This window comes from Pleurodeles waltl, chromosome 11 (genome assembly GCF_031143425.1).
Source record: "Pleurodeles waltl isolate 20211129_DDA chromosome 11, aPleWal1.hap1.20221129, whole genome shotgun sequence".
Classification (NCBI taxonomy): Eukaryota; Metazoa; Chordata; class Amphibia; order Caudata; family Salamandridae; genus Pleurodeles; species Pleurodeles waltl.
The window spans coordinates 98447861-98469992 of NC_090450.1; the positions used below are offsets into that span (position 1 = coordinate 98447861).

The 22132-nt window shown below is 46.8% G+C and overlaps 1 protein-coding gene across 2 annotated transcripts in view; it reads left to right on the forward strand.

Annotated features, from left to right (window-relative positions):
- LOC138265473 (transient receptor potential cation channel subfamily V member 6-like) overlaps nucleotides 1-22132 on the forward strand; it is a 298739-nt gene that overhangs the window by 217647 nt on the left and 58960 nt on the right. For both annotated transcript variants that reach the window (XM_069213213.1, XM_069213215.1), the window contains one exon: nucleotides 8559-8724. In XM_069213213.1, coding sequence (XP_069069314.1) covers nucleotides 8559-8724 — 166 coding nt within the window. The remainder of the gene's footprint in view (nucleotides 1-8558; nucleotides 8725-22132) is intronic.

Here is a 22132-nt window from a genome sequence, read left to right on the forward strand (position 1 = left end):
TGGTCGGCACCACCCCACTAGAGTGTTCGCAACCGGCCGGCGCGCCACACCGCTTCTCACCTCCGGGTAAAATCAACGATGGTGCTCCTCATCGGCAGAGCGCAAGCCCGCGCTCCAGCTTCGGATCGCGAGTGGCACTGTGCAGCGCCCTCTGCGAGCGTGTTGTTTGAAAATCAGGTGCCGGCCGCGATCTAGCCGAGTGCCAACTGTGTGTCGGTAGCCCATTTCCGGCCGCGGGCATCGATGCAGCCCCCGGGCAACACACTTATCGACGGGCGGACCCACTCCAGGGGGGGCCCGGTCGCCTCTAACAGGATGTTTTTTGGGCCAGGGATCGGAGCTGCAGTTTATGCTGCCGCTCCGGTCGCCATCTTGGCCACGCCCCCGTGGTTTGCAATGGTCTTGACGCAAAAATTACCAACCTGATGGAGAGATTAGGGGATATGGAGTCCACTATTGGTGTGTTACAGGCAGAGGTGGAGACTAACAGACATGAAGTTCAAGCTTTAAAACAAAGTAAGAAGGATCTGAGAGATAAATTAGAATCCTTGGAGAATCACTGCAGGCGGAACAACCTTAGATTCTTGAATATTCCAGAGGGAGTGGAAGGGGACAAAATTAAAGGTCTTATTATAACCTTAATTGAAGAACATATCCCCACAGTAGCCTCCATCGACCTGGACTTGGAAATACAGAGTCCACCGGGACCCCTTTAAGAGAAGCCCTAACAGGGATAAACCCATAAAGGTGCTGGTTAATTTTGCCTCATACCGAGTGAAGGAGCAGATCCTTACAGAAGCTCTCAAAGTTCAGGGCTTCAAGCATGAGGGTTGGACTTTCTCAATAAGATCTGACATGTCCAGGGTAACACGGGATCGACAATGGGAGCTGGGGAAGTGCATGCAGGAGCTTAAGACCTTGGGTGCTACCCACAACTGAGATTCCCTGCTACCCTGAGAGTAATGTAGAGAAATAAAATGCACAATATGATAGATCCCCAAGAAGTCATGGCACTAATTGAACAGATAAACAGGAGAGCTAGCGGGCTCCGGAGTGGTGGGGCTCAAAGGTAGAATGAACCATCCATTATGGTTAAAAGGAGGGTTCCCTAGGGAGGATTGGGGGAAGGGTAGTTTTGGGATGTCACATAGTAAAATGATTTGGTTAAGTTTTCACTGGGTGGGGAGAAGATGGGAGAAAACAAAATAGAGTCCTTATACTTTAATGTCATTTTTGGGTTGGAAAGGAGACAGCTACTTGAATTAGAACAGGATGATGAGGTCCGACGTCACTTTTAAACTTAAAACCCTTACCTGGAATGTAAATGGACTCAGAGTAAGCAGCAGGAGAAGGAGAATTCTAGAATTCTTAAGATTATCCGGCAGTCAGAAAATTCTGCAGGAGACACATTTAAGACACGTGGAGTGGATGAATATTCTGAAGGCACAAAGATGGATCACTTAGTTTGCTTGCACCAATCAATCTAGCAATGTGAAAGGGGTGTCAATTATTGTAAAGAACAAGGTTCAAGGTCATTTGACTGATGTAAGGGCTGACCCCAGGGGGAGATGGGTGTTGACAAACATTAAGCTAGAAGGAGTCGAGTATACCCTGGCCTCCTATTATGGACCTAACGTGGATGACCCAGGCCCACTTATGGATCTTTATGAGCAGTTGTCAGAAAGAGCTAAGAACCTTATAATAGTTGGAGGGGACTTTAATGTTTTGCTCAACCTCACTCTAGATAGGTCCCCCCCCAGACCAACTGTCAGTACAATCAGGATAGGAAATTGTCTGCACAAAATAATGAAGAATGTCGGCCTGATTGACCCTTGGCGAAGTAGAATGGGGCAGACTAAGGCGTTCACCTTTTGGAACAAAAAATACGGTCACGCTTCTAGAATCAACTTTTTCTTGATAGACACAAAACTTTGAAATAATCTAGTGGGAGCCTCTCACCAGCAGAGTCATCTTTCGGATGATTCAGCGGTACAGCTAGACATAATCTTCATTGCTCCTCGTGCATATTCCAGATGGACACTACATAGATCTCTCCTGGGGGAGGAAGAGATTGTACAAAAGCTGAAAAGGGATATTCCAAGGACTTTTTTTAGATCAATTTAGGTTCAGCATCGATAACTCCAGTTTGGGAAGCATATAAGGCCTTTATTTGTGGGAAATTGATTGGTTATGCAGCTCACAGGGCAAAGAGAACTAAAGCCACAGTAGAGACCTTGGAGGATAAACTCCACAAATTACAAGCCCGGATGGATATCTCTAAGGATGCAACAACATAAATTGACTTACAGAACCGAATCCAGGAAGTTAAAAATTCACTTGAGGTTTTCTTGCAATCAATAGTGAGGAGTAAATGGGAAGCTAGTAAACTAGCGCACTTTGAGTATGGCTAAGGTTGTGGGAGGTTACTAGCTTGGAAAACCAAGTCTGATAATATCAGGAATACTAATAAAGGAATAATGATGGATGAGTCAGGCAGAATGTCTTCAGAAGATCAAGATATTGCAGGAGCGTTTGTTAAATTTTTCTCTGAATTATACAGGGAAGACACCATGGCTTCGACTGAGGTGATTGAAAACTGGCTGATGGGAGATACTCTCCCTAGGCTAGAACCAGATAAGAGCAAGATTCTTAATCAATGTTTTCAAACCGGTGAGGTAGATAACGTTATTGCTGAGCTTAAAAATGGGAAGGCTCCGGGTCTAGATGGAATACCAGGCCAAAGTATACAAACTCTGGAAAGAAGAACTTGTGCCAGTTCTAACTCAGTTTATAAATTCAATATTCATAGAGTCCACCCTGGTTCCGACTTCATGGAAAGAAGCTATTATAACTTTAATATTAAAGTTGCAGAAAGATGCTAGGAGATGTGAGTCATATAGACTCATCTCATTGCTTAATAATAACCATAAAGTTTTTGCACAAGGACTTGCTAGGAGATTGGACAATGCAATTGGTGACCTGGTACACAACAATCAGAAAGGCTTTATGAGAAATCGACACTTAGGGGATCTGATTCATGATTTAGTTTCCGCAATTGATATCGCCACTACCACTAATATTCCTCTCGCCATATTAACAATCGATGCCTCAAAGGCGTTTGATAGGGTGAGCTGGCTCTTCCTGCAGGCAGTAATGAAACGCAACAACTTAGGAGACAATTTCCTTAAGGCAATCAAAGCTATTTATAAAGCACCTACAGCTGAGGTTCTGGTTAATGGTATCTTATCCCCATCTTTTAAAATTGAACGAGGAACACAACAGGGATGTCCTCTTTCTCCTCTTCTTTCAATCTATATATTGAACCTTTGGCTTGGAGAATAAGACTAGATCAGAGAATAACACCCTTTCAGTATCAAGCCTGGGTTCTGAAGGAAGCCTTATATGCAGATGACTTCCTAGTTTATACGCAGAATCTTAAAAGTTATTTTCTGGCACTTTTTGAAACTATAGCAGGTTTTGGGGAAGTCTCAGGCTACTTAGTTAATACTAATAAATCTGAGCTATTGACCTGGAATGGTCCATAGGATAGTATACTAGAGAAAGATGAAATTTGTTATCTAGGGGTAAAAGTGGTCAAACATTTGGCAAAGATGGCTCAGGTGAACTTTTTAAAGTTTTTTGGAGAAACAAAGAGGCTACTCCTCCAATGGTCGCATTTACAACTCTTTATTCTAGGTAGAACGAATTTAATAAAAATGGTAACATTGCCAAAATTCACTTTCATCTTTAATGTTCTCCCCTTATTTTTTTTAACTGACTGGCTATGGAAATTGCAGGGGGAAGTAGTTAGTTTTATTTGGTCACATAAAAATTCAAGGAATGACTGGAAGAAATTGAGAAAGAAGAAGTTAGTTGGAGGAATTGCACTTCCAGATTTCCAGCTTTATTATTGGGCATTTCAACTGAAAAACATTAGACCACTATTCTCTAAAGAATACGTATCTTCCCGGTTGCGGGTGCTAACAGGGAGCCTCCGGGAGCAGGGCACACATTTTCTCTATAAATTTGGCCATCCTAGTTATTACAAAAAAGTAAGATTAAGAGTTCTTAATACTGCTTGTAGGATATGGTTTGCAGTGAGAACGAGATTGGGAATCCCGTACTACAGTGAGCTGCCTCCAATTTGGGATTCGCCTGGTACGCCGATGTGTTTACAAGATGCACTAGCTACTCCATTGATAGAGGGAGGAATTGTACGATGGGGACAAATAGTTAGTAGGGGCTCTGCGATTCCATGGGAATCCCTATCTGATGCAACAAATGCTAAGCTATCCAGGTTCAAATATATACAAATTAAAAGCTGGGTTCAAGGAGAGCATGAGGCAGGGCTTGTCACGGGTTGGGAAAGTGAAATTATAGGCACCCAGAGATTAAAGAAAGAAGTCTCTAGGAGGTACTGGTTATTAATACAAGCCGAAATGCCTCTCTTCCATTACCCATAGAGGGGTGGAAATCTGATCTCCCAGCACTTGATCTCCCTCATCTTTGGCAGGCATCTGTGAATATACTTTGGTCTGTGGGGAAATCCGCCCCCTAAGGAGGAATCACTTGTTCACGATGTACAGGGCCTATTGGACTCCCAGAAGGCTAGCTAGAATAGGACTTCAAGGGAAGAGCAACTGTCATAAGTGCAATCTAGAGGGTGCGGATGATATACACTTTTAGTGCCGGTGTCCGGGAATTCAAACCTTCTGGGAAAAAGTGGGCAAGATGATTTTATCCATCATAAATAGACGAGTAGAGATAAGCCTACCAATGATTGTATTTGGATTATATGAGGTTTTTGGGAGAAACATACACAATAAATTGGAGAAATCTCTGGCGCACCTTTTTTTTTACTTGCGGGATAGTACGGCAGGAAATATGTATTAAGTGGATTTCTAGTTTTCCCCCCACTCTTACTGATTGGCTATTGTCGGCGAAGAGAATCTCTGACCTAGACTGTAGTAATTGCTCGGTTAAGTGTCAGAGAATATGGGAACCTTTTCTGGCTTTCTACAGAGCTAATTTTTCGCATTCTTAGTCCGGGGAAACATAGTATGATTAAACTATTGGCATTTGAATATGGCAAGAGTCCAATGATTATTTATTAAGACGCAAAAGAGAGAAGGTGAGGGTGTGGATCTGTTCGTACTCACCCCTCCCCCTCATAACTCCTCTCCGTAGGTTGATGGAGGCAACCCTTTGGGTGTCAACTCTTGGGTTAGGGATCTGACCAGAGTCGGGACACATTACGGTTCCTCCTGTCTTTTGTTATAAATGGGGACTCAAAAAAAAAAAGATGAATTGCTCCGCTGCCCTATGCCAAATCCTCATAAATATGCCCCTCAGTGTCTCCTGTGCTAGTGAAATCCACCGACTGCATATGATGGTTGAAACCAACACCCCAAGTAGCTCCAAGAGGCAGATATGTTAGAAATCACGGTCTCTAGTTGGCAGAGGTAAGCACCCTGACCAATTAGGGAACACAATTCTAGTCAGGGTAAGTCACAACAGAAGCTAAATTATCCTGTACTCACCCTCAGGTAGCTTGGCACATAGAAGGCAGGCCTAACTTAGAAGACAATGTGTAAAGTAGTTGTACAATAATTCATACAGTAGCACAGCGAAACACCACCAAAACTGATCCCACACCAGTTTAAAAAAATAGAGGTTATTTATCTAAGTGAATGAAGAACATAACGGCACAAATCCAATAAGCGTATTTGAGTTATTTACTTGCATAATTATTCACGAAGTGCTTCGGAGATCAATGGTACTCCTCTTAGGAGTTATATGGTAATGTCTGAATACAGGCCCAGAGGCTGTGAATGGGCACCACTGAGGGGGGGTCGGTAGCAGGAAATGCGGACCCATGAAGTTCATTACCTATGAGTGAAGTGTGCCCATACTCAGCAACTTGGCTCGAGGAAAAAAGATGAGAGAAACACTCCTCCTAGGATGTTCATTGCATTCCACAAGGTGGGTTTCTGATTGCAAAATGGAGAGGCGGGTGTGAGTAGCGCCGCACTCGCGAGTTGGGACTCTAAGTCAGTAGGCACCAATTCAGTAGAGCGACCCGGGGCTGCAAAGAAGCACTGCGTTCACTAGTGAGAATCTATGACTGTAGGCGCAACTTTGGAAGAGCAGCGCAAGGGCTGCGAAGAAGCACCGCACTGGCTAGCGGTAAACCAGGCTATGGAAACAACATCAGAAGAGAGGTGCGAGAGCTGCAAAGAAGCACCACGCTTGCTAGGGGTAATCCGGGATAGTAGGCACAACTTCAGAAGAGCAGTCTAGGGGCTGCAAAGAAGCACCACGCTGACCAGTGGTAATCCGTGACAGCAGGCACAACTTCAGAAGAGCGGCGCAGGGCATGCAAAGAAGCACTGCGCTCACTTGCAATAATCTGTAACAAAGTTCCACCTTGTCAGAGTGGTGCTGGAGCTGGGATGAAGTGTCGTTTACAAGGTCTTTGATGTCCCTGAGACCTCAGGGAAAACAGAGGTCAAGCCAGCAAGCCCTTGGAGACCATTCTGGTGGGAAGGTAGCATCCTTCCAGCAGGCTCAGAGTGCAGAAGGCAGCAGAGCAACAAGCAGAAGAGCAGTCCTTCCAGGAAAGAAGTCCAGTTGAGTCCTTTGGGTAGCATAGCAGTTCTTCTTTTGAGTTTTAGTTCTGTGGTCCAGTAGTGTCTTCTTTGAGGGTATCACAGACCCAAATGTGCCTTTGAAGTGGGGTAGACTTTGAAGAGTGGTTTTGAAGTGCACTAGTTCCCTTTCAGCCTAGTCCTGTCTGCCAGGTTATCTGTCTGGCCCCCAAACTTTGAAATGGAAGTGTGAGAAGAATCAGTATGCAGATGAATGAAGATGCAGTTGAGTGTCCCTTGTTTATCGCTGGCTGAATAGAATGTACAAGGGGAGCCTAGACCAGACCTGGATTGGAGGCAGGCTCTAAGTCACAGAGAGCAGTAAGAGCAGAGTAATGCCTACTTTCTAAAAGTGGCATTTCTAAAACAGCAATCTCAATCCTGACCTTAACAATAAAGGGGATTTACCACTATCATTTCAATGATGTGAATCATGAGATAGCCACACCTTTCTGATCAGGAAGTACAGCTTTAAAATATTTTAATGGATTCTCAGTGATGGCCTATGAGAGGAGCAGAGTTACCAATAGTGAAAAACAACTTTGGAAGTTTTTCACTACCAGGACATGTAAAACATAAAAGTTAGTGTCCTGCCTTTTAAATACACTGCACCCTTCCCTTTCGGTCACACACCCACTTACCTTACCTTAGAGGTGACATATATGTTATAAAAGGGGGGGTTAAGATTTGGTATGTAGTTTTAAATGCCAAGTCAAACTGCCAGCGAAACTGCACACACATGCCTTGCACCAGCAGGCCTGAGACATGATTAAGGGGCTTCTTATGTGGGTGGCACAATCAGTGCTGCAGGACCACTAGGAGCATTTAATTTACAGGCCCTGGCACCTCCAGTGCACTTTACTAGGGACTTGCAGGTAAATTAAATATGTCAATTGGGTAGGAGCCAATGTTACCATGTTTATGAAAGGGCACATGCACAGTAGCACTGGTCAGCAGTGGTAAAGTGGTAAAATCAGCAAAACAGGATCAGAAAAATGGAGGGAGGCAGGCACAAACGTTGGGAGAAGACCACCCTAAGGCTGTCAGGTCTTACAGTTTCCATGTTTAGGGAGACAGCACAAGCACTTTAGCACTGGTCAGCAGTAGTAAAGTGTGCAGAGTCCTAAAACCAATAAAAACGAGATCCAAAAAATGGAAGGAGGCAGGTAAAAAGTTGGGGGAAGAATACCTTAAGAATGTCAGGCTTAATACCAAGCCATAGAAAAAGCAGAACATTTATGGGTTGCGGACAATACATTTGATGAAACATCATTGTTACATCTTTTTCTTTCTCAAGGGCTTTCTTTGGCTCTCTAGACCATTCCTGAATAATTTATAGTATTTTTCATGGTTCATCCACACACTTTTTCACCTGTGAATGGGTTAAAACTCTGGCCTTCCGTTTATCAAAAGGAATACAAGGAATAAGAGAGGAATGGGGCTTGTGGAGGGCAGCAGAAGTGGGGATATCGGCTTTATATCTTCAGATAAGCAATTCACCTACTTTCTGCTGTATCCCTTCATTCTAAGGATTTTTTGCTGAAAGGCCCGTTGTAGCCTTGCATGCTTTAGAATTACTGGCGTTCGAGGCGTGTTATTTATATGTATCTCTTTTGTAAATAGAAATAATATCAGAAACAACTCGGTTTGGAGGTATGTAGAAATTAAATAGTACCACCTAGTGCAAAAAAAAACAACTAGAATTGAGGCCAACCCAAATAAATAACCAATGTGAAAACAGAAAGTTAAAAAATATCACCATATCCCTAATTGCTCCACATTTAAGGATAGTAGTTTCTGATGGATTATGTTTCAGATAATTGACAAGGTGGGTTAATTTCAGTATGAACAATGCATACGTGCTTGTAATGAGGATAATGCATTTTCTTAAGAGACATTTTTTCGTTTTAGGACACTGTGTGCATGCTTTATTGTGATAGCCATGATACTGAGGATTTTCAGCCTCGATGGGGAGAGTGTTGTGTTACCCTTGGCTCTGGTATGTGCCTGGTGCAACGTGATCTACTTTGCTCGAGGATCCAGTCACCTCGGACCTTTGTGTATCATGATTCAAAAGGTATGTACTTAAAAAATTACTATATGGAATTAAACAAATATGCTTTTTGATGGTTTCTGTATTTATGCCATGATAGATATAACCCAAAGTTGTGTAAGGTTATCATAGATTCCCATGAGCATAAATCCTTAATACTGAAACTGTTTATTCGGTGCTATGACGTAGCATCAGTGGGAAACAAAAGCAATGTTCTCATAGCTGTTACACCATCCCCTGTGCAGCCCAGCCTCACTTGTTCTCCAAAGACTCGAGCCAGGCAGTCAGGGCCGGCTTTAGTGCTGGAGGCGAAGTGCGACAATGTTGGTGCCCCCCAGTGACCACCTCCGCCACAGATTCCCTCACTACCACCCCTTAACAGTGCCCCTCAGGTCTTCGGAACCACTCTCTCTCAGATGCATTTAATTAGTTTTATAGCACCTTTCATACTAGTGTAGGGTGTCAGAGCAATGTGCATCAAATACACTTTACACAGTAAATCATACATGTGTAAATCAGTGTATATGAAATATTACAGAAGACGGAGGACTGCAAGGTGTAGGGATCACATGTCACCCATACTGGTAGGCAGTATGAGTGCTTGACATGGAGAAACACAAATTCAGAACTTAAAATGTAACACCATGGTTGGGGTTTCTCTTTGATAAGCAGAATTGATCGCTACCCAAATGAACCCTTTTTCCAATATTAGGATAATGAAAGACTGAGGAAAATCATAACGCTATCATCTATACCGTGCAATGTGCATGCAGGTATTTGATAACAGTTAATTCCTTACTGTTTTGTATTAGGTTTTTAACTTATAAACTGCAAGTAATTAAAGGAACTCCTTGATAAAAGCAGTGTTAGAAATGGGGTCTCTAGTTGGCATTCAGTTTGTACTCTGTCCAAGCAGGGACCCTAACTCTAGTCAGGCCACTGGAGATACACACTTCAGATAACCTCTGCTTACCCCCTTGGTATCTTGGCGCAAGCAGTCAGGCTTATCTCAAATGCAATGTGTAAAGTATTTGTACCAACAAACACAGTAATACAGTGAAAACACTACAAAATGGACAACACACTAGTTTAGTAAAATAAACAATACTTATCTAAATCAAACAAGACCAGAACAACAGAAATCCATCATACACAAGTCAAGATATGAATTTTTAAAGTAAAAATAGTCTTACTCCATAGAAAACAATGGAAACGTTGTTACACAAAGTACCTGGTTTGTGTCAAAAATAAAGCCGCAAGCGTGCGTCGGATATGTCAGCGATGCGTCAATGCCTTACTCGCAAGTGAGGCCGTGCGTCGTTTCTTTTCTGGTCAGGTAGGTGGATGTGTTGATTTTTCCCTCCCACAAGACAGCGATGTGTTGATTTTCAGACGGGGCACCTTGGATCCACGCAGGTTCCCGATGATTATGACTCCCAGTGATGATGCATTAGAAATCCGGTTGCAGGGTGGTGGAAAACCATGCTGCGTGAGGTTTGTGTCATTTTCAGCAGCCGCAAGCGGGTGTCGCGTAGTTTCCTCCAGCCGCGATGCAGGTAATTCATCGATTTCCCAGCCACGATGCAGGTGGTGCGTCGATATCAGCAGCAAAGCGGGTGCCACAAAGTTTTTACAGTCGCATTGCAGGTGGTGTGTCTAAATTTTCCCCAAACGGCTTCCTGTGTGTGGAATTTTAGTCCTTGTTCAATCAGCTTCACCTTTCAAGGGCCCAGGGACTTGATAGGGCACCACCTGGCAGGGCAGGAGTCTCAGCAGAGAGTCCAGGTGCTGGCAGAGGAAGGTTTTGACCGCCCCGAGTCTTCAAAACAGGAGGCAAGCTCAGTCCAAGCCCTAGGAGATTCTGCACAAGCAGGAATATACCAAAACGTCCAGTCTTTGTCCCCTTTCACAGGCATAAGCAGTAACTGCAGGATAGCCCAAAAAAGCACAGGCAAGAGCAGCACTTCTCAGATCTTCAGCTCTTCTCCTTGGCAGAGGTTCCTCCTGGTTCCAGAAGAAAATCTGAAAATCTGGGGGTTTGGGTCCAATATTTATACCCCTTTCTGCCTTTGAAGTAGGTAACTTCAAAGGAAAGTCTCAGTTGTTCACAAGATCCTGCCTTGCCCAGGCCTGGCTCCAGACGCACATCAGGCAGTTGGAGACTGCATTGTGTGAGGGCAGGCACAGCCAATTCAGATGTAAGTGACCACTCCTTTCTTCTTCCACTCTAGCTCAGATGGCTCATCGGGATATGCAGGCTACAGCCCAGCTCCCTTTGTGTCCCTGTCTAGAGGGGATTCACAAACAGCTCAACTGTCAGTCTGACCCAGACAGGGAATACACAAACAGGCAGAGTCACAGAATGGTCTAAGCAAACAAATGCCCACTTTCTAAAAGTGTCATTTTCAAACAGACAATTTAAAAAACAACTTTACTAAAAAAAAAAAAATTACATTGTGAGTTTGGAGACTCCAAACTCCCAATCTCTATCTGCTCTCAAACGGAAACTGCACCTTAAGGATACTTAAAGGCAGATCCCATTTTAAGCTATGAGAGACATAGGCCTTGCAACATTAAAAACCAAATGTGGCAGTATTTCACTGTCAGGACATGTAAAACACATCAGTACATGCCCACCTTTAACATGCACTGCACCCTGTCCCTGGGACTACCTAGGGCCTACCTTAGGGGTGCCGTTGATATATAAAAAGGGAAGGTTTGGGCCTGGCAAGTGGACACTTGCCAGGTCGAATTGGCAGTGCAAGACTGCACACACAGACACTGTAGGGGCAGGTCTGAGACATGATTACAGAGCTACTTATGTGGGTGGCACAATCAGTGCTGCAGGCCCACTAGTAGCATTTGATTTACAGGCCCTGGGCACCTCTAGTGCACTTTACTAGGGACTTAGTAGTAAATCAAATATGTCAGTCATGGAAAAGCCAATTACACATGAAATTTACACAGGGAGCACTTTCACTTTAGCACTGGTCAGTAGTGGTAAAGTGCCCAGAGTAACAAAAACAGCAAAAACAGAGACCAGCACACAGTCAAAACATGAAAAACAGAGGCAAAAAAGACAGGGGAAACTACGCCAAGGATGCCAGGTCTAAGAAGCAGTAACCCATTGACATATTAACATTACATGCACTGTGTGATCTGCATGGTACAGCTACTTTGCAGCAGGTATGTTAACCCTCTGTGCTACCTTTCAATGAGTCAAAACCTCTAGAAGACAAAACTCCGATCTTTCTCGAGGTTGACGTTTTTATTGTTGCATGAACATTGTTGGCAGCGAGAATGCGGCAGCAGGTGCTTTTCAAAGCAATAATCTACTTGCAAACACGGTGCCTCCAGCCCCACCCAAAGTCAGTGCCAAGTGCGATGGCATTGGTCGCACCTTCCCTTTTCTTACATGTAAGGCACCCCTAAGGTAGGCCCAAGGTAGCCCCAAGGGCAGGGTGCAGTGTATGGTTAAGGTAGGACATATAGTAATGTGTTTTATATGTCCTGACAATGAAATATGGCTAAATTCGTTTTTCACTGTTGCAAGGCCTGTCCCTCTCATAGGTTAACATGAGGGCTATCTTTAAATATGATTAAAGTGTAGAGTCTCTTTGGGAGCGGATGGACATGTGGAGTTTGGGGTCTCTGAGCTCACAATTTAAAAATACATCTTTTAGTAAAGTTGATTTTGAGATTGTGCGTTTGAAAATGCCACTTTTAGAAAGTGAGCATTTCATTTTCTTGCTGATACCATTTCTGTGACTCTGCCTGTTTGTGGATTCCCTGTCTGGGTCAGTTTGACAGTTGGGCTGGTTGCACCTCACACTAGACAGTGACACAATGGGAGCTGGAGTGTAGTCTGCATTTCCTGATGGGCCATACTTGCTAGGAGGGAGGGGAGGAGTGTTCACTCACACCTGAAAGGGCTGTGCCTGCCCTCACACAATGCAGTCTCCAACCCCCTGGTGAGTGCCTGGGGCCTGCCCTGGGCAAGGCAGGATTTTACAATCAAGAGGGAATTTGCTTTGAAGTAGGCATACTTTAAAGAAGAAATTGGGTATAAGAAGGACACCCAAAACCACAGACTTTAGGACACTTCTGGAAACCAAGAGGAACCTCAGCTTGGAGAAGAGCTGAAGAGCTGAGGAAGAAGACCTGCCCTGCCTGTGACTGTGCTTTGTGGAGCTATCCTGCAGTTGCTGCTTCAGCCAGAGTAAGAGGGCAAAGACTGGACTTTGTGTGCCTTCCATCTTGTGAAGATCTCCAAGGGCTTGATTTAGAACTTGCCTCATTTAGTTTGAAGTCTCAGGGACAGCAAAAACTTCTCTCTGCCAGCACCTGGAGTCTCTGGAGAGACTCCTACTCTGCCAAGTGGTGCCCATCCAGTTCCTGGGACCCTGAAAGGAGAAGCTGGCAGCATAAGAGGAAGAAATCCACGCATAACACGCTGTGCGGGGAGAAGATTGACAAGACTCTGATCTACGGCTGAAAAATTGGTGCACCTCTGGCTTCGTGGCTGAAAATCAATGCTCGCCTGCAACGCGACCCGAAGATCGACACCTGCGCTACGTGGTTTTCAGATCATCGTGCGTCTGGATATCCGACGCAAACACCACTGGGCATGTAAAAACAACGCAAGGCCTGCCTGGGCCGAACGTGCTGTCCGGATCGACGCATTGTTTTACTGCAGAGAGACGAAACGATGCAACCAAACCCGACGGAAGGAAAAATGACGCATGGTCTCACTTGTGAGTGAAATTGATGCATCGCAAGCCCTTTTTGACGCACACTTGCCCGTGCGGGGTTATTTTTGATGCACCCAAGGTACATTTTCACACTAAGGGCCTCATTACAACATTGGCGGGCGGAACCGCCGTGCGGCTGCCAATGCGGCCGCACTCCCGCGGTGCCCATTTTGACATCCCCGCTGGGCCGGCTTGCAGAAACAGAGTTTCCGCCCGCCGGCCCAGCGGGGATGTGGGCCGCAACATGGGAGCTGGCTCCAAATGGAGCCGGCGGTGTTGTGGCCGTGCGACGGGTGCAGTTGCACCCGTCGCGCTTTTCACTGTCTGCAGAGCAGACAGTGAAAAGCCGCATGGGGCCCTGTCAGGAGGCCCCGCGACTCCCCGTACTGCCAGCCTTTTCCTGGAGGTTCAAACCGCCAGGAAAAGGCTGGCGGTAGGGGGACTCGTAATCCCCTGGGCAGCGCTGCCCTGGGGGATTACTAACGCCGGGGCCATTGTGGCGGGAAACTGCCGGCCCCGGCGGTGCGACTGCGGCGCTTCCGCTGCGGTCGTAATGACCCTGGAAGCACTGCCAGACTGTTGGCGGTGCTTCCGTCATTTCAGCCCTGGCGGTCCTGTACCGCCAGGGTTGAAATGACCCCCTAACAGTGTTAGTGTGTGTTTAAAACTACATGAAGACTCTTTTTGCTTTTTAATTGATAACTTGACTTGTGTATTGTGGATATTTGTTGTTTTGGTCGTGTTTTGTTTAGATAAATATTCTCTATTTTTCTAAACCTGTCTTGTGTCTTTTTGTAGTATTTTCATTAAGTTACTATGGGGGTTACTACAACTTTGGAGGAGGTGTTAATCCATCTCAAAAGTGACGGTAAAGAGATGGATATACCACCAGCCGTATTACGAGTCCATTATATCCTATGGAACTCGTAATACGGCTGGTGGTATATCCGTCACTTTACCGTCACTTTTGGGACAGATTAACACCTCCTCCAAAGTTGTAATAACCCCCTATGTGTGTTGGTACAAATAATTTACACCTGAAGTTAAGCCTACTGCTCGTGCCAAGCTACCAAGGGGGAAAAAGCAGGGCTTAGCTGAGGGTGATTCTCTTTTACCCTGACTAGAGTGAGGGTCCTTGCTTGGACAGGGGGTAACCTGACTGCCAAACAAACACACCATTTCTAACATTGGTGATCAGCGGATGGGATTGGACTTGTATTAGTACTTGACATACAGTAATTAAGTGTACACTACTGTTTTGAGTTCAGACCACTATGTGACCACATACTACTTGTCTTGTGATTTTTGCTTTTCTCTTTGGGACTTTCATTTTGTTCTATTTCTCGCTGATCCCTTGACAGACTTTTTTTTAAAACTTCATTGGGAACTTGTTTTTCTGCCTTTGGAACTTTGCACTTGTTTTTGACTCTTCATCATGTCTCAATCAGGAGATGCATCAGCTAGTTCTGCTTTTGACATAGAGAAATTGGAGAGCTACACAGTGGCTCAGTTAAAGCAGCTCTGTAAGGATTTGGCCTGCCCCATTAAGAGCTCATCCAAGAAGGAGGAGCTGCAAAAGGCGCTGAGGGCCTGGGTGGCAGCCAAAGAAGCTGAGGGGCATGCATAGGAGGAAGAGGAGGACGAGGAGGAGGTGCAATCCATCCATAATGGTATAGTGAGTGGGCCTGTTATGTCCAAGTAGAGAGTCTCCAGGGCAGGTAGCAGTGTGTCATCCAAGGGTCTGACGCCTGAAGAGTTACAGGACAGACAGGCAGAGAGAGAGTACCAATTGGAGCTCAGGCTAAAGATGGAGAGGGAAAGGGAGGACAGAAGGATGGCCATTGAGGAAAGGAAGATACTACTAGCTCATGAACTTAGCTTAAAGTAGTTAGATCAGAGGAGCCAGTCTAGTAGAGATGGTGGCAGCAACAGCACAGTGCAGCCTGAATGAAGGGTACACATCCCAAAAGATCTAGTGAAGGATTACAAAAGGAAGGATGACATATGCTTGTGGTTCAAGGGGTATGAGTCTGCTCTCCACATGAATCTAGTCCCTGAAGCTCATTGGGGGGGCGCTCTGTGGAAGCACTTTGAGGTAGAGGGGAGGGATACACTGACAGCCTTAGGGGATGCTCAGATTCTCACCTACACTATCATGAAGGATGCCCTACTCACAAGATATGGTCTCACCACTGAGCAGTATAAGGACAGGTTTAGATCCTCTAAGAAGAAGGAATCCCAAACATGATTGGAATGTGTTGATTCTTATTGCAGGTTACTGGATGGTTGGGTGAAGGGCAGTAAGGTAACTACGTATGAGGGGCTTTACAATCTGATTGCTTGGGAGCACTTGTACAGTTTATGTTTTCCAGAGCTGCGCCAGCACCTGGTTGACAGCAAGCTGACTGATCCCAGGAAGCCTGTGCAGGAAGCGGACCTCTGGGAGAGCACCAGGGTCCAAAAGAGGTATGGGGGAGACCATGCCAAGGGTGGGCAGGGTCCTCTCAGAAGAAAGGGGGGTAAGGGTAAACAGGGGGAGTTCTCTAAAGGGCCCCACACTAATTCCCAGGGTAAGGATTCCCAAGCCCCCCAGTGAGAAGAAGCCATGGGTCTCCAAAGGGAAGCCAGTGGCAGGTGGTCCCCCACATAAGTGTTATGCATGTTACCAGGTGGGTCATGTACGGGGGGACCCCATATGCCCCAAAAGTACACCGGTACCCACTGGTGGGCCATCCCAGGGTTTGGCCAGTGTAGCGCTTGGGGAGGAGTTGGTTCCAGGTGGGTGGGAGCCAGCTGAGATGACCCTTGTCTCACTAGGGGACAGTGAGATGGTCCAGAGAACCCTAGTGCCTGAGAACACTAAGAAGTATAGGCAGTGGGTGACCATCAATGGACAGAGGGTGGATGCTCTGAGAGACACAGGAGCCAGTGTGACTACAGTGATGAGTCAGCTGGTGTCTGAAGAGCAGATTGATCCCTGGGTACTTCACCAAGTAGTTGCAGTGGACAACTCAGAGCGGCTTTGCAGAGTGGCGCAGGTTCCCTTTGAATGGGGGGGGGGTCACAGGTTTCTTGAAGGTATCTGTGAGTCTAACCATGCCTGTTGATTGTTTGCTAGGCAATGACCTGGAGTATTCCCGTTGGAAGGAGGTGGAACACAGGTCTCACTTGGAGATGTTGGATCTGCCTGGGTGGGTATGCGTATCCACCAGGTCAATGGCAGCCCGTCAGGATGGTCAAGAGCCCATGGAGCCTGAAACAGTGGCCCAGGGGACCGCCAAGAAGAGGAAGGGCAGGGGGCATGGTAAACCGGCCCCAGAAGTTCCCACGGTCTGGGAGGAGGCGGAGCCGTGGGGTGATGCCCCGGAGCCTACAGGGGAACAGGTGGATGAACTGGGGGAGGTCCCTAAGCTGTTGCAGTGGCAGCAGGAACGGGGACTCACCAGAGAGGCATTCTGTGAAGCACAGAAAAATTGCCCTACTCTAGAGGGACTGCAGCAGCAGCCTGCAGCCCAGGCGGCTGACGAGGAGCCCAGTACTCACCTGATCTATTGGGAGGATGGCCTCCTGTATTGTGAGCCTAAGGTTCCTGAGCCTGGGTCAGCTCGTATGCTGGTGGTTCCCCAGTGCTTCAGAGCCTTCCTAGTGGGGTTGACTCATGATGTGTCTTTGGCAGGACATCTGGGGCAGGACAAGACCTATAAGAGACTTGTCTCCCACTTCTATTGGCCCCAGATGCACAAGCATTCTGCTGCACACTGTAGGTCTTGCCCAACTTGCCAGGCAAGTGGCAAGAGTGGGGGAAATGTAAGGCTTCCCTCCAACCTTTACCTGTGGTTAGTCTTCCCTTTGAGAGGGTAGGTATTGACATTGTGGGGCCTCTGGACCCCAAGACAGCCTTGGGCAACAGGTTCATCCTGATCTTGGTGGACCATGCCACCCGGTACCCAGAAGCCATTTCTCTGAGGTCAGTCACTTCCCCTGTGGTGGGTCGTGCACTGATGGGGGTTTTTACCCGCATGGGGTTCCCCAAGGAAGTGGTATCTGCTAGGGGTACCAACTTCATGTCCAGGTATATGAAGTCTCTGTGGAAAGTGTGTGGGGTGACCTACAAGTTCACCACACCTTACCACCCCCAAAGTAACGGTCTGGTTGAGAGATTCAACCGCACCTTGATAGGCATGATTCAGGGCCTGTCAGAGCCCTTGAGACGTAAGTTGGACGTCCTCATGCCATGCCTACTGTTCGCTTACAGGGAGGTGCCTCAAAAGGGACTTGGGTTTAGAGTAGTTGAGCTCATCTATGGCCACCATGCGAGGGGACCTTTGAGTCTGGTGAAGGAGGCTTTGGAGAAAGCTCCTAGTAAACCCCACAGGATCTATTTAGCTACATGCTGGCTTTGAGAAACCAGACTGCACGCTTCAGGAGTCTCGCACAGGAGAACCTAGAAGCAAGCCAGGAGGACATGAAACGGTGGTACGACCGGAATGCTACTCTGGTCGAGATTCAACCTTGTCAGAAAGTGTGGGTGATGGCGCCAGTGGAGCCTAGGGCACTCCAGGATAAGTGGACGATTTGACGTGGTGGAGCTCAAGAGTGAAGTCACCTACCTGGTGGACTTGCAGTCTCCAAGGAACCCTCTAGGGGCCTGCATGTGAACCGCCTAAAACCTCACTTTGAGCGGACTGAACTGTCCATGCTCCTTGCGACAGATGATGGGGTGGAGGAGGAGAGTGAGCCTCTTCCTGGCCTCCTGTCTACAGGAGAAAAAGATGGGTCTGTGGAGGGAGTGATCCTCTCTCCCTCCCTGACTGAAGAGCAGCAGAGTGACTGTCACCACGTGTTGGGATAGTTTGCCTCGCTGTTTTCCCTAATCCCAGGAATCACACACTTGTGCACACACAATGTGGACACTGGGGACAGTACACCCATTAAGCAAAAAGTTTACAGGGTGACTGACAGGGTCAGGGTATGCATTAAAGATGAAATATCCAAAATGCTTACCCTAGGGGTTATTGAGCACTCCAGCAGTCATTGGGCCAGTGCAGTGGTATTGGTCCCAAAGGCTGCTGCACCTGGTGCCATTCCAGAACTCCAGCTCTGTGTGGACTACCGAGGACTCAATGCGGTCAGCAAGACTGACGCACACCCCATCCCCCGAGCTGATGAGCTCATTGACAGGTTAGGAGCTGCCAAGTACGGCAGTACGTTTGATTTAACATCTGCGTACTGGCAGATTGCCTTAACTGAGGAGGCCAAGGAGAGGTCAGCATTCTCTACCCCAGATGGACACTTTCAATTTAAAGTCATGCCATTTGGGATGAAGAATGCCCCTGCCACCTTTCAGAGGTTGGTCAACCAAGTGTTGGCTGGGCTGGATGAGTTCAGTGCCGCCTACCTGGATGACATTGCTGTGGTTAGTTCCACATGGGAGGAACACCTGCAACACCTCTGGAGAGTGTTAGAAGCCCTGCAGAAGGCAGGCCTCACTATTAAGGCGCGCAAGTGCCAATTAGGGCAGGGATCCATGGTGTACTTGGGACACCAGGTGGGGAGTGACCAGGTGGCACCCCTACAGCCATCAATTGACACCATTCTGGCTTGGGAGCCTCCCAAGACCCAGACTGAAGTGAGAGCCTTCTTATGTCACCCAGGATACTACAGGAGGTTTGTCAAGGGGTATGGTACCATTGTTATCCCCTTGACTGAGTTGACTTCTAAGAAGCAACCCAGGAAAGTGATCTGGACCAAGGCTTGCCAGAATGCTTTTGATGCCCTGAAGGCTGCCATGTGCACAGCACCTGTGCTGAAGGAACCTGACTACTCCAAGGAGTTTGTTGGGCAAACAGACGCCTCAGAGCATGGTATTTAAGCAGTACTCACACAGCTTAATGAAAAGGGCCCAGATCAACCCGTAGCCTTCATTAGCAGGAGGTTACTTCCCAGGGAACGTAGGTGGAGTGCCATAGAACGTGAAGCATTTGCTGTGGTCTGGGCACTGAAGAAGCTAAGACCCTACTTGTTTGGGACTCACTTCTGAGTTCAGATCGACCACAGGCCCTTCCGATGGTTAATGCAGATAAGGGGTGAGAATCCACAGGGGATGGACTTTATGGTGGAACACCGTCCTGCTACAGAACACGCCAATGCTGATGGTCTGTCCAGGATCTTCTGCCTTAGTGATGAGAACTCCCATGAGGTTGGGTAGTTGCTCCCCACTTTCAGCTGGGGGGGACACGTGTTAGACTTTTCATCCTTGGCGTGGTCACCCTTAACTTTTTGCCTCTGTTTCCCAGGTTGTTGATTTGTGCTGGACTCTGTTTTTGCTGTTTTTGTTACTCTGGGCACTTTACCACTGCTAACCAGTGCTAAAGTGCAAGTGCTTCTTTACAAAATATGTATGTAATTGGCTCATCCATGATTGGCATATTTGATTTACTAGTAAGTCCCTAGTAATGTGCACTAGAGGTGCCCAGGGCATATAAATCAAATGCTACTAGTGGGCCTGCAGCACTGATTGTGCCACCCACATAAGTAGCTCTGTAATCATGTCTCAGCCCTGCCACTGCAGTGTCTGTGTGTGCAGTTTTAACTGTACATTCAACTTGGCAAGTGTACCCACTTGCCAGTCCTAAACCTTCCCTTTTCTTACATGTAAGGCAACCCTAAGGTAGGCCCTAGGTAGCCCCAAGGGCAGGGTGCATTGTATGGTTAAGGTAGGACATATAGTAATATGTTTTATATGTCCTGACAATGAAATATTGCTAAATTTGTTTTTCACTGTTGCAATGCCTGTCCCTCTCATAGGTTAACATGGGGGCTACCTTTAAATATGATTAAAGTGTATATACCCTCTGGGAGCGGATGGACATCTGGTGTTTGGGGTCTCGTAGCTCACAAATTAAAAATACATCTTTTAGTAAAGTTGAGTTTGAGATTGTGTGTTTGAAAATGCCACTTTTAGAAAGTGAGCATTTTTTTGCTTATACCATTTCTGTGACTCTCCCTGTTTGTGGATTCCCTGTCTGGGTCAGTTTGACAGTTGGGTTGGTTGCACCTCACACTTGATAGTGACACAAAGGGAGCTGGGATGTATGTCTGCATTTCCTGATGAGCCATCTGTGCTAGGAGGAAGGGGAGGAGTGGTCACTCACACGTGAAAGGGCTGTGCCTGCTCTCACACAATGCAATCTCCAATCCCCTGGTGAGTGTCTGGAGCCTGGCCTGGGCAAGGCAGGATTTCACAGTCAAGAGAGACTTTGCTTTGAAGTAGGCCTACTTCAAAGGAGAAATTGGGTATAAGAAGGGCACCCAAAACCACATACTTTAGAACACTTCTGGAAATTAAGAGGAACCTCAGCCTGGAGAAGAGTTGAAGAGCTGAGGAAGAAAAGCTGCCCTGCCTGTGACTTTGTTTTGTAGAGCTATCCTGCAGTTGCTGCTTCTTCCAGAGTAAGAGGACAAAGACTGGACTTTGTGTTTCCTTCCATCTTGTGAAGATCTCCAAGGGCTTGATTTAGAGCTTGCCTTCTGTTGTTTGAATTTTCAGGGACAGCAAATCCTCTCTCTGCCAGCACCTGGAGTCTCTGGGGAGACTCCTACTCTGCCAAGTGGTGCCCATCCAGTTCCTGGGACCCTGAAAGGAGAAGCTGGCAGCCTAAGAGGAAGAAATCCACACACAGAACACCGTGCAGGGAAAAGATCGACGTGACTCCGATCTGCAGCTAAAAAATCGACACACCGCTGGCTTCGTGGCTGAAAATCGACGCTCACCTGCAACACGAACTGAAGATCGAAGCCCGAGGCTGGAGAAACGACGCACAGCATCGCTGACGGAGGCGGGTAAGATCGCAACTCGTGCTGCGTGGTTTTTGGATCATTGTGTGGCTGGATTTCCTACCCAAACACCGTTGGGCGTGTAAAAACGACACAAGGCCTGCCCGGACCTGAATGTGCTGACCAGATCGACGCACGCTCTCCTGCGGAGAGAAGAAACGACGCACCCCGACCCGACGAAAGGAGAAAGGATTGCATTGATGGTGGTGTGGAAGAGTGATCAGGCGTGCATCGACCATTAGGCCAAAAGGGCTTCCCCCACCCGTCAGGGGCCGTGAACTGGGCTGGGGCAGGCCGGCATTTTAAGCACAGAAAACAAGCCTCTGCAGTTATCGTTGTTTTTATGGGCGAGCGCAAAGCGCTCCGTCCCATGCTGTAAACTCTCTTTGGGCTTCTAACCACGCCCATGTCATGTTAGGAATTTTCATTGGTTTGTGGGCTTCCCTTTTAAAATCCGCTTGCTTTCATTTGTGAAAGGCATGCATATGTCATGCCTTTTCCGGTGTTCAGCCCACCTACTCAGCACCAGTAAACTACTGAAACCATTCGAGGCTCGATGTTTTCAGCATGGTTCCGGACTACTTTATCTTTTTATTTTCCACGCAGCTCGATCGCGCTGGGGTTTACATAGCGCAATTGTGCTCGGTTTTTCTGTTTTCAATTTCAGCATGATCGCACTGCATTTTACATAGCGCGATCGCGCTGTGTTTTTTTTTCTTGTATTTTGTGTGGCAAGAAAAGTCCGCTTAGGAGTTTACAGTGCTAATAGCTCTAACTCGAGCAAATGCGAGACCCGTTGCATTGCAAATGTTTGTTTTATATCTTTTAGAGCCCTTTCATGGCTT